Source organism: Typopeltis vanoorti, chromosome 13, assembly GCF_054136105.1.
Source record: "Typopeltis vanoorti isolate ZY-2024b chromosome 13, IOZ_Tvanoo_1.0, whole genome shotgun sequence".
NCBI lineage: Eukaryota > Metazoa > Arthropoda > Arachnida > Uropygi > Thelyphonidae > Typopeltis > Typopeltis vanoorti.
Genome location: NC_143561.1, coordinates 14,940,263 through 14,958,670, shown reverse-complemented (window position 1 = coordinate 14,958,670; position 18,408 = coordinate 14,940,263). Strand labels below are relative to the sequence as shown.

At 33.5% G+C, this 18,408-nt stretch overlaps 1 protein-coding gene across 3 annotated transcripts in view; it reads left to right on the top strand.

The window, feature by feature from the left end:
* Window positions 1-18,408, top strand: part of LOC150099945 (ATP-binding cassette sub-family C member 1-like) — a 317,694-nt gene that overhangs the window by 134,012 nt on the left and 165,274 nt on the right. For all 3 annotated transcript variants that reach the window (XM_090403116.1, XM_090403115.1, XM_090403114.1), the window contains exon 14: window positions 687-771. In XM_090403116.1, coding sequence (XP_090259242.1) covers window positions 687-771 — 85 coding nt within the window. The remainder of the gene's footprint in view (window positions 1-686; window positions 772-18,408) is intronic.

Below are 18,408 nucleotides of genomic sequence, written 5' to 3'. Positions count from 1 at the left end.
CTCTGACCAAACAGCTTCGTCTATACTGACTGAGCTATAGAGGCTCTCTTTAAAATTTAAAGTATATTGGTCACATAACTTTTGTAGTTGAGTTTAGTATTCAGTTATTTTTTAAGCTAGTTCATTAGCTTAAGTCTTTGCTAATGAACTAGCATCATAACCATTTCTGATCCCGATGTCTTTAACATATGCTTTTTTTGGGTTTTCTTTTCTTGCTAGATGCAACAGTGTGTGTGTGGGGGGGGGGGGGGAATTACTGTCCATATTTGTTTTCCATTTTAGGACTCCAAGAAAATACCTGATTTTTACATAATTGAAGAGTTCAAAGACTTCTCTCTCACTCACAAAGAATGTAAGATTACTCAAATAACTTTTTTTTATTATTATTTTGATAAAACAACAATGGAACATAATTTTAATTCTGAATCTTAAGCTGCTCCGTTTTGTATTTATGAATGTCTAAGATAATTCTAAGAATTATCTTAGACATTCATGTATTATGAAACAGGCATTTTGATGAACTCCACTCGCACACATCACTACAGATAAAAAAATATTTATACACACGGAAGGCAATGGGAAACCACCTTGTTCTGTTATTGCTTAATAAAATAGCATGGCCCTCCTCAACCATTAGGTTGAGTGAGGAGAGAAGAAGAAATATATATTTTGTTCTTGTTTTTCAGGCTCATGTTTCACTCAAAAGAATACAAAGCTTCTTGGACAGTGAAGAACTCGATCCAGATAGTACAGGAAAAATAACAGGAAATGGTTAGTGAAATATGTTACTTTGTATGTGAGTGAGTGAGAGAGAGATTACTTAATTTTTTATTTTATTTTGATAAAACGATGGAACATAATTTTAATTCTGAATCTTAAACATTTACATTTATGTATGCTAAAACAATAAGTGATGCATGGTGTAATCCCCTCCCCCTTTTTTTAGGAAGATATTTATTAATTACAACTTTCATAATGGGCTATATGAATTTTACTGCAGATTGATGCAGTGAAGTTATGTATAACCTGAAAATATTATTGGACGCTATAGTTGGATAAGGGAAATGACTACTCCATGATTGCTAGACTTTGCTAAGGCATTTGAGAAGATTCCACATAGAACTCTATTGCATAAATTGAAACAAATAGGGGGATGGATGTGAATCTGGTGATTTGGATTGGAGGGTACCTGCTGGACAGATATCGAAGAGTGGTTTCTGGAGGAGTTGAGTGCAGGAGAAGGCTGGAGACCAGTGGTGTACCACAGGCTTAGTACTGCATCCTCTGTTGTGTATTTTGTATCAGTGATATAGGAAATTATTTGACAGGAAATATTCAGCTGTTTGCTGATGATGATGCTAAACTGGGAGGAGCAATAGTAAATGAATGTGATGTGGAAACTTGAATAGCCTAGCAGTATTTTGGACAAAGGTAAACAGTTGCTAGTTTAGTGTGGCCAGGTGTAAGGTAATGCACTTTGGGAAGAAGAGATCACAAGCTGTTCATTGTTCATTACCATATTTACATGAATATAACTTGCACTTTTTTCCCAAAAAATTAAGGTATTAAAAAAAATCGTGGTGTGAGATGATATATGTGGAGATTTTTGGAAATGAAAGTTTTTCAGGAAAAAAAACTAGATTTGCATAATTAATCCCCAGTATTCATTATAATTACTCACATTATAAAATGAATACATTTAAATTTTAATTATCAATGTTATTTATGTGATTAGTGGCTCAACTTCATCATGCAATATATTCGAATTTTTAGCAACGATGCTTCTGTAATTAAATTAAAACAAACAGTTTCGTTATTGTTGAAAGTTTATTTTTCACTTGGTCAGACTATAATAAATTTAGTTTAATCCTTTATCCAAGTGTGTGCAAACAAAGTTTGCACCTGAAAGTATCTTCAGGACTGGGGTAAAGTGGTACAACACCGGGCAACTCCTTGCAAAGGTGGAGCAAGCTACCAACACTCCTATCTCAGTATCCCCCATAATGCAAAACACATCTCCTTGCAGATATGTATAATGTTATGCATTAAGGGAAGGGCCACTACCCAGACTAGTTTCGACCTTTATTGAGGTCTCCTCAGTGGGAGCCAGGCCCAAGTTGAGATACCAGGTAGAAGCATTAGCAAGGTCATCTCATCCTATAGGAGCTGCCAAACGGTGTGCCACCTTTTTATCCCAGTCCTGAAGATACTTTCAGGCGCAAACTTTGTTTGCACACACTCTAAAACTAAATTTATTATAGTCTGACCAAGTGAAAAATAAACTTTCAACATCTTTCTCTAAATCCAGAGTAATTTAATAAAAAGGTGGCACACCGTTTGGCAGCTCCTATAGGAGGAGATGTTATGATAAACTTATGATCTTTAAGTTTATCTTAACTTTGAGTTTTGTAACTTTAATGTTTCTCCATATTTCAAGAGAAATTACTAGTAATTTACAATGCTTGAGATACTTTATGAACAATCCTGCACAAATGACTAATGAGAAGTGAAAGCAGAGCACGAAATGTACAGCAATGGAAGGCTGGTAGAGATAGCACAGCTATGAAGATGTGCATATGATTGGTACAGTATTAAAAAAAGATTGTGACTCAACTACAAAGGTAAGCTGACAATTGTTGAGCTGAAATGCCAATTCTTTTTAACCAAATTCCAAAATATCTGAAACTGACATTCGCTATCTATTTTTTAGTTTTAAACTTTTTTTGTGTGTGAGGTATATGCTAAACTTTAATTTAATTTTTAAAGTAAAATTAGGGGTGCAAGATATATGTGAGGATGAGCTATATTCAAATAAATATGGTATATTGATGGAACTGAACTGCAGGAAACTGATGAGGCAAGGGACTTGGTATGATTGTGGAACAGGGACTTGAAGTTTGGAGGGCATATTGCAAAGGTAGCCAAAAAAAAAGCACCACAGGTTATATGATTGTTGAAGAAAACTCAGTAACAAACATTGATGAAGAGGTTATTGTCCTCCTATATAGAGCTTTAATAAGGTCACATCTGGGCATGATTCTGTGGGGATGAAGTGTGGAGAGGATCCAGAGGCAAGTGACAAAAATTGCAGCAGGTCTATGGAATGCTCCACGTGTGAATAGATTGTTCTGAGAGTGTCTAAAACTAGAAAACTAGCTTATAGGCAAAAAAAGACATGATAGAAGCATACCAGTTATTAAAGGAGTATAGGAGTGACACTGAAAACCTTTTTAAGTACATGGCAGGAAAGGTGAGAACAAGGGTCACCCATGTAAATTGTGTAAGAGTGTGGTTAGCAAGGATGTTATAATGACTAGACTTTTTTGATTGGATGGAATGGGTTGCCAGAGATGGTTGTAAGTGCTTCGTCAGTGAATAAGTTTAAGAAGTTTTAATAGGTATTGTGTGAATAATTGATCTCTAATGATGAGTCCTCTGACTCCATGGACATGCATGTATAATAATAATACTCATCCCTATAAAAATGCTGAATAGGACTGAGTTCTTACTGAATTTTCCCTTAGCTATTACTTTATGTACATTTATATTACTAAGAAATAATTTTGTTCTAAATTTTGTTTTGAATTTGATATATTTTAAAAGATAATTGTTTTAGACTATTCATATTTGGTCTTTATATACTGTAATAAACACAAACTTATTTTGATTATATCCAAACTAAAAAAAGAAAACTGTCTTGACAAAGCTAGACAGTATGCTAGTGAAACTAGTTGGCGTTCTTCTATCAGAATAAGTTTTGTGTTTATTATAGATAATTGTTTTATTTAGTTTTGTCACTATTTAAAAAAATATTTTCTTATATAGTGAAACTGGAGTATCCATAGCTATAAAATAACTTATGCCATAGTAAATAACTTATTTATTATAGGAAATGAATTAAAAAAACATTAGTGCACATGCTTAAATTGGAATCCCTCTACATATACAGTTGCATTTTAATGGATTAAAACTAATGGGATTAAATTAAAACTAACTAAATTAAAATATCACAGATAAATTTATTTAATACGATTAAAGATAACAATTTCCCAAACTTTTGGAATAGTAACAGTCGTTCTGATTAAGATTAAGTCTGAAGTAAGGCTTCAACACTTTCTTTATATAAATGTTCATGCTTATATATGGATCTGTGTAATAAGCATTTTGCCATTGGATTCTGTAGTAGCATTTTCAATGCCATGTTGTGCAAGGCTAGATTTGTGAGGTTTGATGAGATGGATGTGGTCTTGATGTTCAGAGATACATTTATTTATAAATCTTCCTGTTTGTCCATAGTAAGACAAGTTGCACAAAATGCTACTTCATAAATGCTAGGTAGCATCATTGGTGAGTTTGTCTTTAGGAGAAGGTAGTAAGTTATGAATTTGGTTGATGGGTGTATAGGTAGCAGTGAGTTGATATTTTTTCATAATTTTTGCCACACATTCAGAGATGCCTTTAATATATATGGTATAGGAGTCCTGTAGGCTTTTACTTGTCTGGTCGATTTATAGAAAAGTGGTTGATTATTTTTTGGGTTATTATTGGATTATATCCATTTAGTAAGCCTGTGTCTTTGACAATTTCCAACTCCTGTTTTAGAGATTGTTCTGAAGAACAAATCTTGTGTGCTCTGGATAGTAAAGATTTTATGATGCTATATTTGTGAGATGGATGGTGAGCTGATTTATTGTGGATATAATGACCTGAAAAACTTGTTTTTGGTAGACAGAAATGAAAATAGATCCATCTTGCTTACATTGGATGTGTACATCAAGAAAGGAAATACCGTTTGATTCTTTTTCTAGTGTGAACTTAATACGAGGATGTATGGTGTTGATTTTTTGTAGAAATCCGTAGAGTTCTGATTTTCTGTAGCTCCAAACTGCATAAACATCGAAGTACTGAAAACCAACTTTTTCAGGCTATTATATCCATAATTCATTGACTCATCGTCCATCTCAAAAATATAGCATCATAAAATTGTTAGTATCCAGAGCACACAAGATTTCTTCTTTGGGAAGAATCTTTAAAACAGGAATTGGAAATTGTCAAAGACACACTAGCCTTACTAAATGAATATCATCTAATAATAACCCAAAAAATAATCAACCACTCTCCTATAAATTGACCCCAGACAAGAAGCCCACAGGACTCCTATACCATATATTAAAGGCATCTCTGAACATGTGGCAAAAATTATGAAAAAAATATTAACTCACTGCTACCTATAAATCCATCAACCAAATTCACAACTTGCTACCTTCTCCTAAAGACAAACTCTCACTAATGATGCTACCTGGCGTTTATGAAATAACATGTTTGTGTAAGTTGTTTTACTATAGACAAACAGGAAGACCTTTAAATAAATGTATCTCTGAACATCAAGACCACATCCATCTCACAAATCTGGCCTTGCACAACATGGCATTGAAAATGCTAACCACAGGATCCAATGGCAAAATGTTAAGCTATTACACACACACACACACACACACACACACACACACACACACACACACACATGGATCTAAGCATAAATATTTATTTATATAAAAGTGTTGAAGCCTTACTTCAGACCTAATCTTAATCAGAATGACTGTTTCACTATTCCAGTAGTTTGGGAAATTGTTATCCTCAATTGTATTAAATGTATCTGTTATATTTTAATTTAATTAGTTTTAATTTCAGCCATTAGTTTTAATCCATTAACATGCAACTGTTTAGGTAGAGGGATTCCAATTTAAGCATGCACACTGTTTTTTAATTCCTTTCCTATTGTTCGATAATTGTACTAGTGATAAGACAAAATTTTTACATAACTAAACAGTTTAGTGTGGCATACATATTATTCTCTAGTTTTTTTTAATATTGATTCACTTGAACTAAGTACAGGTGAGAAGTACAAAAATAAATTTTAAAAAATGCCGCTATTTCATTTTGGTATCGGAACCATTTTCATAGCAAACAGTTGACTTTGTAAAAATTAATATTGAATTTATATTAGGTGGTATGCATGAGCCATGAATTAATGGTTAGAAAGAAAAGTTAATACCATAGTGTACTATGAAAAGATAATTAACTATACTTCTAAATTGCATATAAAAATGAACAGCGCTTAATATGAAACACTTATATTTTGTAATGATTAGTAGCTCATCACATCATCAGTGAACACAAAGGAACCATTATATAAAGCAAGAATGGAATGAAAATGGAGAATGCACTCTATAATGTTTTCATTCCATTCTGCAAAAGTGTTTGATAGATTACCACACAAGTTGATGTATAAGCTGCAGAGAATTGGAATGGATAGTATGTTGGTTAGATGGATTGGTAATTGGATCTCTGAACAATACCAACAAGTTGTGTATGATGGAGCAGCGTCAGAAAAAAGGAGGATAACCAGTGACGTGTCCCAGAATTCTGTTCTTTGGTCCTTGATGTTTAACTTGTTTGTAAATAATGTATCACGTGTACTGACTTGAGGATCTTCAGTGTTTTGGCTGATGATGCAAAGTTGGGAAGAATTAGTAACACTGCTGATGTTAATTCCCTTCAGGAAGACTTGAATAGACTTTTGACTTGGACAAAATAGTGGGTTTTTAATTCTAATATTGATAAGTACAAGATATTGCATTTTGGAGTGCAGAAATATAAGACTGTGTACTATATTGATGGTGCTTTACTGCAGGAAGTGGATGAGATTAGTGATCTGGGAGTGATGGTTGAAAGTAGACAGTTTAGAGGTCATATTGCAAGTGTTGCAAAGACTGCACATTGCAGTGCTGCTATGATAAAAGTACACTAACATGTATGGATAAGGAGGAGGTGGTGTCACTGTATAAAGCACTAGTCAGACCCACACTTGGACTACTGTGCTCGGATTTAGTCACCTGGTTTTTTAGAAACATTGGAGAGGATCTAGAGATGATTGACTAAGACAGTATCAGGACTGGAATGTTGGCTATGGTGAGAGGTAAAGAATTTGGTGGATGGGATAAAAGAGATATGATAGATGTTCAAGTTAGTGAGGAGATTATTAAAAAAAAAAAAAGCAGAAGGTAAGAGAGAAAGAACCAGAAGCTACCTTGGAAGTTATATCAAAGTGTGAGGAGTAGATTTTTTACCTGGGTGAATGGAAGACATTACTTGAACATGTTGTTAATGCAATGAACGTAAGGATTTTAAGATTCAGTATGATAAATATGTCAGTTGAATGAACTTCCCTCTGCTGGCTCCATGGAGGGTGTAATAATAATTAAATACTTTTTGTCTTAAGTATAGTAAGTCGATCCTATTTGTAAATTACATTAATATTAATAATCAAACTATGAAAAATATCTTTAAATAAACATTTACAAGGAGCATCAAGTTCAACAGAATTTAATTAATTTTTTTTCATTCCTGTTTTGGTTTATCAGTACTCTATTTCCACAAATAAAAAACCAAGTTCGTAGCCTGTCTGGCTGAATGAATTGTGTACCCACTCTGCAACCCATCCAGTGAGTTTGAATTCTATCTTAGACATGGATGATTTGTAACTGACATAGATGGGAGATAATTTATTACCTGGTAAAGATCACTTCCTTGTTTATTTAAGCTTCAAGCAGCCACCTTAGGATAAACGATCTGGCTTATCTTGTAATATAAATTTATGAACTGGCTAGAAAATAGTGTATGTGACTTTACAAAGAATTTATGCTGTTATCTTTAATTTGCTGATATCAGGGATTGTGACTGAATATTTTCTTAGTGACTGCAGTGTTTGTGGTCTTTGATTGTCCATTTGATCCAAAATCTGCCTTATAGGGCTGCTCAGCCAATTGCCATATTTTGGTTTACCTTCCACTCTTTGAAACTACCCAGTTTTTTGTGCAGTCTTTCTCACTGATCATTCACTGTGTTTCAGTAGACAACCTTCTTTTAGATTTCCCTAACAATTCAGAAATGCCTCAAAGTTCCATTCTATTGTCTCTTCTCTCTTTCTTTCTCACTGACCTCAAGCCTTATCTGTAGTTTTGCTGATAAGCATATCCCATTCCTACTCATGTGACAAATCTTGGTTTGTTAAATGAATTTAATGGAATTATGATGATGACAATCCAGACACCTAGAGGATTACAAAACTCATCTGATAGCGAGTTTTTATGACAACCTAATCACCTTAAAGGCTACCAGAACACAAGTTCTGGGGTTTTTTTTTTTTTGTTTTGTTATAATAAAGTTCTTGCTTCTCCTTCCATTACTTTTGGTAATGTTCAGCTTGCCAAACAATCCTAGATCTTTCTCTCTTCTTGGTCTGATATTTACTTTAGCTTTTGCTGGCATAAACACATTGCATCTGTAGCTTTCTCAATCTCCAAAAAACTTCATATCCTTTTCTGAGGATGTGCTCTTTGCCCCTCCCCAAAAGAATCCAAGAAGATAGAATGATCTATGAATTATCAAAGAACAGTTTTCACCTTCTTGGGACAAATTATGATTTTTTCAGGATCCTCTGGTCTTCTCAAGTGTCTATAGTATCCTCTCCATCTGGTAACCAGTATTTCAGATACAAAATGCGACCACCTTAATCAGGGAAAAAGAGCATTAAAAAATACATTCAATACCGGCAATCCAAAAGCGAATTAGGTGAATAGCACATCTTGAATAAAGATCACATTATCAGGAAGAAAACCACACAAATCTCACTTTCAAGCACAGAGACTCCTTTGCTCTAGAACAGGGGTCAGCAACCTTTTTGGAGTGAAGAGCCATTTTTAAAATTATATCTGTTAAAAAAAAAAAAAAAAAATTAGAGAGCTGCACGCAGTGATGAGCAACCAATGGTCCGTGGGCTGCATGCTGCCCTCTCAGATTTTTTGTGTGGTCCACGGTGTTTGTTTTGTATGGCAGAATTAATATATTTTAATTAAAAATCTATTTTACGAATGTTGATTTTTACATGTGGATTTATTTGTGCAAGTTAAAAAAATTCAAATATATCTAAATAATGGAAAATAAATTAATACTTTCTTATCAAAGAAAAAGAAAATATTCTTTATGCGGGTCGAACAGAGTATTTGATTTACTATTTAATTGCTCATCGCTGCTTTAAATTTAGAAACTACATTGAAAAATATTATAATTAAATTATTTATTCAGATTTTTTTACAGTAACGCGTACTTGTAAAACACAGGGGGTGGCATGTCACATGAAATTATATGATATTTTTAAGTATTAAATAATAAAACAAAGATTTCCTCCTCCTTACAAAAACATATGTATAAAATCCAATAACTTACCCATCTTCTTAGTGCGACTTTTGCTGTTGAACTTCTTGGGATAGTTTCTCAATATGCGGCGAATAAGCCGTAATTTTCATTTTCAAACATGCCGAAAGACTCGCGTTGTTTACTCATCTTACTTATAGCAATCTCAGCTTACTTAAATAAAATTCATATTAGAAAATATTTGCTCACAGAAATATGTCAATCCAAAAATCGATAGAAGTCCAAATGAGTATGTTTTTAACTGAATGTAAATGTCCAGTAAACAATTCCACGTGTCAAATACAATCTGATCTTGCTTTTTAATATCTTCTATTTCAGACCATTTGTGTTGTATTGCAAGGGTAGATTTGTCTTTCCAACTCCTCCAGGTCAGCTTCAAGATTTCTAAATTTTGAATTCCACAAATCCTTGGTTTTCAGGTCCTCTAACTCAAGTTGAAATGCAGCCTCATCAATTCCAGCAAAAGGTGAAAAATTTAATTCGGCAGGATTAATTTCAAGTGATCGCAATAAAAATGACATAGTTGCCTTGCTCTTTCTAAACTCCTCAAATCGCCCATTAAATGCAGATCACATATTTATCACAATTTCTTTGAAAAAGGTTAAATTTATAGAATTATTATCAGCTTGTTCTTGTTGATATTTCTTCAACGTATGAAAATGTAATAATGTGCCTTTCTAAGTCTGTCGCAAACAAATATAATTTTGTGCAAACAAAATCACTTCTAAAAGCAAAACTGCTGTATTTCCCTTTCCCTGTAGTTTCTTATTTAGTGCGTTTAAATATGAAGTCATATCCACCATAAAGTAGAATTTTTGTAATCAATTAGTATCTTTGTGCATATTCAAGGTCTTTTTGTCTTAGAAACAACTTAACCTCTCCAAGGCAGGTGGCATCAAATTGCATCAACATCGCACCTCTGGAAAGCCATCTTATTCTGTTATGCAAAAGAAGATCGGAATATTTGCAATTGATTTCTTTAAGAAGTTCACAAAATTGCCGATGTAGCAGTCTTGCCATTATTTTGTTAACAATTTCTACAACCAAATCCTTCATTACTGTTATCTCTTTTGGAAAAGTGTGTGCACAAAGTATCTCTTGATGGATTATGCAGTGAAAGGGAAAACACGTCATGCAAAATTTCTTTTTTAAATAAAGAAACAAAACCTTTTTTTTTTTTTTGTACCTTTCATGCTCGGCTCCCCATCGGCCGCAATAGATATTATTTTGTTAATATTAATACCCTTACTTTTCAAGCAAGTGGTAACAGCAGATTCAATGTCTTCTTCACGAGTTTGTCCTGTAAGTGGCAGTATATCGAGTAATTCTTACTGAGATCCCTGAGAGTTTACGTATCTACAAATAAGTACAATCTGTGCAATGTCATCCATATCACATGATTCATCACAGGCAATGGAGAATCCTGGTGTTGAATTTAGATCTGTAACCTGCTGATTTGTTATATCTTCTGCCATTCGTATAGTTCTGTCCCTTACAATCTTAGCAGATAATGGCATGTCTTTTATTTTTGTAATTATTTCCGCTTTGTTTTTAAAATCGCAAAAGAGAAATTCAGACATTTTAATAAAACATTCTTTCACATATTCACTGTCCATAAAAGGTTTTCCTCATTTAACAACTTCTTGCGTGGCCACAAAACTAGCAATAGTTGTATTTCTTGATGCTTTTATTCATTTGGAAAATGAACCTTTAGTTAGGTCTTTGCGTTGCAGCTCTTCTACTGGCTTTTTTTTTTCTTCTTTCATCTCCCAGTGGATATGCTTTGTCAAATGTATCGTGTTTATTTAAAAAATGTCTTAGTATATTTGATTTTGCTATTGGCCTGCTATTGTTATCTTCCCCTCAGCAGTAATCACACAGGATCACCATGAGGAGTGCTGTGCTTTGCCTCCATCCATGACTATCCATATCCTTAAGGTCATATCATTCTTTGTTGAATGTGTATATTTAAAGTACCTTGGTAATGTTTGCTTGTGAAATGTATTTAATTTACTTAGTAAATTATTTTCATTCAAGTCTCGTTTTCTTTTTTTTTCCCTAGAAAACTTCAGCATGCCTCACTTATTGCAACAAATTTAGTTAATGAACTTGATCAATACAATAATTCCATCTCCCTTATTCCTGATACTCCTGGTTATTTGTAAACAAATAGATTTAGAAATGGATTACTATATCAGTTTTATTCATGCAACCTCTTATATGTGACAACTTTCCTGTCTATTACAGCCTATTCTATAATTTTTTTCTCCTATTCAAATACTCCTTTCTATCCTAGGTCATGCCTTTCCTTTGACTGCCTGCATACATGCATTCACTACTGCTTTCAGCATTTTCCCCCTCCCCTTTCTATTTTTAAACATTCCTTTTCTTTTGAATCTCTTAATTTTTCTTATACTTCTTATTCACTTCTGTCATTACTATGTTTTCTAGCTGCAGCTCTTTAGTTGATATACAATAGTTTAAGCTGTTCTCTAACAGTCTTATGCTGCATTTTTTTTCGCATTTTCTATTTAATTTATTCATTGGATTAATTTTTTTTTCTTATATTTAAGTAAATTTTAATCCCTGTTTATTCCAGTTTTCTAGGTACAATCTTGCTGTATTAATTTGCATCCTAATTTAAGATTGTTTAGGAGAAGTCACATGAAATTCATTGGTTGACTTTGTGAACTATAAACTTGTGTTGCATGTAACTCTAAGATATCAAATGAATGTTTATGAATAGTATCTTGAAATACTAGTAATCATATTTTTGCAGTATTAGTTCACTAGATTTTTATGAATAAACAGCTGGTAATTCTTAATCCATGAGGACAGTCCTCTGGTGAGAGCGAACTGAGTTTTGATAATTTTAAAGCTAACATTTATACTTTTTTAGAAGAATGTATGTATGTATTTATCCATCCAACCATCCATTCATAGCTTCCAACCAACTGTCAGGTCAGATAGATCAGATCTCTCTATTTCTTTCTATCCTCCCAAATTTTTCCTTCACGGACACTGCCAGTTCAGTTTTCTCTTTTCTAGATCTCTTATCTTCTCTCCCCACCTTTTTCATTGTATTCCTCTTCATCTCTTCCTCTCAAATTTCATTTCATGCATTTTTCTTGGAATTCTTTCTAAGTTCATTCTCATTAGATGCCCAAACCACTTCAAGCAAGAGTTCGTAAGCATTTCTTCAACACTTTTTAGCCCTAAATTATGCCTTATGTCCACATTTCTTCTGTCTTTCCTTGTTTTTTGTGGATATTAAAGCCTTCATTTCCATAGCCTCTTTTTGTTAGTTTCTATGTCTGATGCCCATTTTGACTAATGTCTAATTAGTCAAAATGGGCCCATTTTAACCATGTCTAATGCCCATTTTGACTTGCTGCAGTAGTCAAAATGGGCAAAAAAAGTAACTTTCGTTAATTAGAAGCTTCTTTTAAGGTCCTTTCTTTTAGTGTTGCATGGTGATCATTTTAGAAATTATGGACTTTAAAACTGTGAATAAATAACTATTTTAATTTCCTGACATTTTGACCTTCATATTAAGATCATCATCATCTGACTTGCTGCAGTAGTCAAAATGGGCAAAAAAAGTAACTTTCGTTAATTAGAAGCTTCTTTTAAGGTCCTTTCTTTTAGTGTTGCATGGTGATCATTTTAGAAATTATGGACTTTAAAACTGTGAATAAATAACTATTTTAATTTCCTGACATTTTGACCTTCATATTAAGATCATCATCATCTGACTTGCTGCAGTAGTCAAAATGGGCAAAAAAAGTAACTTTCGTTAATTAGAAGAAGCTTCTTTTAAGGTCCATTCTTTTAGTGTTGCATGGTGATCATTTTAGAAATTATGGACTTTACAACTGTGAATAAATAACTATTTTAATTTCCTGACATTTTGACCTTCATATTAAGATCATCATCTGGAGTATATACAAGTACAAACTGAGTTACATTTCACGCAATATGCTAAAGAAACAATGATTTGATCACTGGTTATTCTACTGGCATGACCTCTAGTGAAAAAAAAAAAAAAACAGACAAAATTAATTATTTAGGAACTACATCAAAGCTAAATTCTTTTTTAAGATAACATAAGAGAAATATTCTTTCATATAGATAGTTTTCTTACAGTAAACTATTTCCATCCCCATGATGTCCTATTTTTAACATGACAATTATATTAGATTTAAGATTCTGGATTATCTATAGTCCTGTTTATAGTTAACTCTTAGGGAGAAAGATTCTGTGGATATGTGCCTTCCATATGCTTGGGATTTTTAGAACATCATTATTGTTCAGATTGGGGTGGTTGATAAGAATTTGTTTAAGTAGTACATCACTGTCCCATAGTAGACAACTTACACTGTTAAAAAAAATTGTTTGACTTTGTGAAATCCTCATTATCTTCCGGTCTAAAATTTCCATTACTAGAAAGTATACTTCCCAGATATTCTCTTCAAATCTTGCCTATCGAGTCTGAGTAACACTATTAATATTTACATTTCTGCTATGATCTAAAACCATGCTCTCACTCTTCCTACTATTAATATATAATTCCATAGCTTTGTCATACTGTTCTTATTGTCCAGTTTTTTCTGTAGTTCTGAATGTTCCCAAATCATCACATTATCTGTAAACACAGCTGTTTCTCCTTTCTTGTCATTAACTATATTTAGGATGCTATTCATCACCACAATGAACAGTAATGGAAATAACATGCTTCCTTGTTGCAGTTCATTTTTAAGTGTACACCACTCTGATTTATCAAATTTAGTCTTCACACAGCTCTTAGATTTAGCATGTATTCTTTTATCATGACTATTTCTTCTTTTTCTATGTCTTCCAAACTTTCCTGGACTTGTTCCTATTGAACCCAGTCAGGCTTTTTTCAAATCAAGAAATGTCCTAAACAGGCTTTTACCAAATTCCAGTGTCTTTCCATCATTCTTGATTTGAAGAAGCCTGTCTGGGTTCGGGGGGATTTCCATCTCCATTTGTTAAAAAAATAAATAAATAAATAAATAAATTTCATTTCTTTCTGTTCTTCATTAGTCCATATAACTTTCTTTTTTTTTTTTTTTTTTTTTGTTCCTATTAACATATTCTTCCAACTTATGTGTAAATTCAGCCCAGCTTTTTATCTTTTTCTCTTCAATAATTTTTTTGCATGGCTCTTCCACTGAACAAGTCTATCAACATTTGATCTAGTCTTCATAAATCTCTGAAAAGCTTTAGTTTATAATTTGACTACTTTAACTCTCATTCCATCAGCCTGCTTCTGTTCTTTTTCTGCTTTCAATTGTTCTTCTACCCACCTCTTCTACTGTTCCTACCATTACATCTTGAAATTTTTCTCATCTACATTATCTTGTTAATTTATGGTCCTTGGGCCTAATCCATGACTCAAATTCTTGCTTTGCTTCAGACTGTTTCAACATCCATAGCTTCAGCTTTCGCCTTTTTTTTTTTTTTTTTTTTCTTGTCACATTTATCTTCCACATACCACTTTAAGAGTGCCTGTGATCTCCATCTACAGCAACTGAAGGCAAAACTTAGACTTTGACTTTGTTTCATTCATTGACTACCTTGCTCTATTCTTCATCAAGGATGAAATAATCTATTATTGATTTTTGCTCACCATCACTTGTGTTTTCTGAAACTTCAGAACCCTGGTCAGGAGAAGTGTATATGCGACCACAGCAAAGATGCCACTACAACAGAAACAGCCCTGACTCCTGCGCAGCCCACACTCGCGCTTTCTATAGCAGCGGTAAGGCACTGAGTGAGGCCAGGGGTGTTAAGAATCTCGCAGATGAAAACAGACTGCCTCTTAAATCTGTGAAAATGGCAATCAGTACCCGCAACACTTGAACTTTAGCAAGAGACCATAGAATAGATTTATTAATCAAAGAACTAACCAATATCAACTTGGATATGCTGCTATTGAATGAAACAAAAAGATTGAAAGAACTGACAGCAAGATGGTACAATGGCTCACAGATACTCCTTGGAGCATCCTCAAACAATGGCAAACAAGGCGGAGTGGGCTTCATTGTTAAATCTAAGCTCACCAAGTCGATCCTTTCTTGTAACATCATATCTGAAAGAATAGGTGTACTCGTAATTGGAATAGATAACAATAAAATTAATATTCTGCCATGCCCCAGTATCTGTAGCTGATAATCAAGAACTAGAAAATTTTTACATGAATCTTGAACAGGCATTTAATTACAAGTCAATTTAATTACAGGCATTTAATTACATACACATTTCTTGGTGGTGACTTTAATTTCAAAATAGGATGTGGAAAAGAAAAAGTTTATAGGACCACATGGCGAATCTTGAACAGGCATTTAATTACAAGTCAACATACACATTTCTTGGTGGTGACTTTAATTCCAAAATAGGATGTGGAAAAGAAAAAGTTTATAGGACCACATGGCCTGAGAGAAAGAAATAGAAGAGGAGAGAGAAATTAGCTGAATTTGATGCAACTGAACAACTCTTTATCATAAACACTTTTTTCAACAAATGCCCAAGAAGATGGTTTTGGCAATCACCGAATGGAGACACAAAAAATGAAATTGACTACATTTTAACAGACTGTAAAAGACTGGTACAAAATGTTGGTACAATAGGTGAAACATACCTCAACATATAGATTCTGACCACAGACTCCTCAGTCATCATAAGAATAGACCACAAAAAAGAACTACATATCAGGACAACATCAAACCACAAAAGACAACCCAAACAAATAGACTACCACAAGTTCAGGAGGTACATAGAAGAGACCGAATGGACTATTAAGAACTGTTACATAAATGATGACTATATTGACTTTATTAATAAATTCAATGAGTGGAAAAAAAAATCAGAAATTCCTGTGAAAGAAAAAAGAATGACTCTCACCTCAAATTATAGAACTACTGAAAAAGAGAAAAGAACTGAAGAAAATTTTCTAGAATACAAAATTATCTGTAAGTTACTAAGGAAGGAAAAGAATTCCAGAAGACTACAAAGCTTACAAAAACTAAGAGAAGTGGTGCAGGCAAAAACCAGCCTGAAAAAAAATAGACTTAAATTTTAAACAGTCAATTCCATCTGCTTTACAGGATCAAAATGGAGATAAACATACTAATCGAAAAGAAATTGTGCAGAATTTTTATAATGATCTCTATGCAACTAAGTGCCAAGTTTCAGAACCTATTATTCCAAAACCAAGCAATATACCAGATCTACTTCCAGAAGAAATAGAACATGCCCTTAAGAAAATGAGTAAAGGTAAAGCTTCAGGACTTGATCATGTTAAGGCTGAAGAAATCCAACAAGGTGGACCAATTATTTTCAAAGCATTGGCTGCCAGATTTACGTGGTACTTCAAAGAAAGAAAGATTCCAGAGGAATGGAAGACCTCAAAAAACCATACTTCTATTCAAAAAAGGGAACAAGAAGACATAAAAAAAACTATCGTCCAATCTGTGTATTCTTATTCTCTCACATATATAAAATCATGAACAGAGTAATACTGAACAGAATCCAAAACACTCTCAATGATAACTGCAGTAGAGAGCAGGCAGGATTCAGAAGAGGCTTCTCCACAATAGATCATATCCAGGTCATTTCACAACTAACAGAAAAATGCAGAGAATACTCAATCCCTCTGTTTCCTCTTTATTGATTTAAAAAAAAAAGCATTTGATACCATAGAACACAATGCAGTCATCAGTGCCTTATTGGAAATAAATGTGGATCCTACTTACATCCACATGATAAAAGAAATTAACAAAAATCAGACCACACAAATAACCCTATTTGATCAACCTATAAATATAGATATAAAGAGAGGAGTTCATCAAGGTGATGTGATCTCCCCAAATCTATTTACCAGCACTTTAGAATACATTCTGAAAAAAATATTCCTAAATGGAGGAATAAGCATAGATGGTGAAAAACTACATTGCTGATCTAGTACTGATATCCCACAACTCAAAAGACCTAGAAGAAATGGGTGAAAAAATATACACACACAGCAGTAAGATAGACTTGGAAATGAATCTAGAAAAAACAAAATGGATCAGAAACAGCTACACAAGTGACAGTCACCTATGTATTGATAACATCTCTATAGAACAAGTTGACTCCTACAATTACTTTGGACAAACAGTAAAAATGAATAACGATTTATCTGAAGAACTAGCAAAAGGAAAGCTGCATGGCTATCATTCAACAGACTAAAAGAAACACTTACTGATGCAAATCTTGACATATTTGCAAAGGCAAAACTATTTAATAGTGACATTTTTCCATCACTTGCATATGGATCAGAAACATGGAACACGATAAGAAAAGAAGAGACTCACAGAATAACTTAGCGTACAATAGAGTGCAGGATTTGTAACATCAGCAAAATGGAACATGTTAAACACAGAACTAAGAAAGAGATCAGGCATAAAAGATGTGGTAACTGCAGTATATGAAAGCAAGATGATGGGCAGGTCACATAGCAAGATTCAAGGATAACAGATGGACATATAGAATACTAAACTGGCAACCAAGAATAAAGAGAAAAGCAGGAAGACCACCTACAAGATAGGACTAGTGAAATCTATGGGTATAACATGGAAGAGAGAGGCTCGAGATCATTGGAGGCATCTTTGTGACCTGCACTCATGGAGAAATCCTGAGTGAAACACGGGTCCATCAAGGTCTTTTATGAAGAGACTGTTTCAGAAAAGACTTTTTCATTTTCAAAATGAAAAGTCCATTTCATTTTCAATTTTGAGGTAATTTCTGATGCAAAAATCTAATAACCTTTGTCATTCCTTATTTCTTTGACCAAAACCCAAATGGGCCCAAACTTTTTTCTACTCCTGTCCTTTTTCTCCAACTTTACCTGTGCATTAAGATCTCCTAAAACGATTACACTCTCATTCTGAATAACATCCTCCATCTGTTCCTCAAATGTCTCTTTCTCCATATCTAAACCTTTTTATGGTGCATACTCCTGAATAAGTGAGATTTGTTTCCCATTACATTAAAATATAAGCCTCATTATTCTATCACTAATTCCATCACACTGCCTGTCATTTACTTCTTTACTAATAAAACTGACAC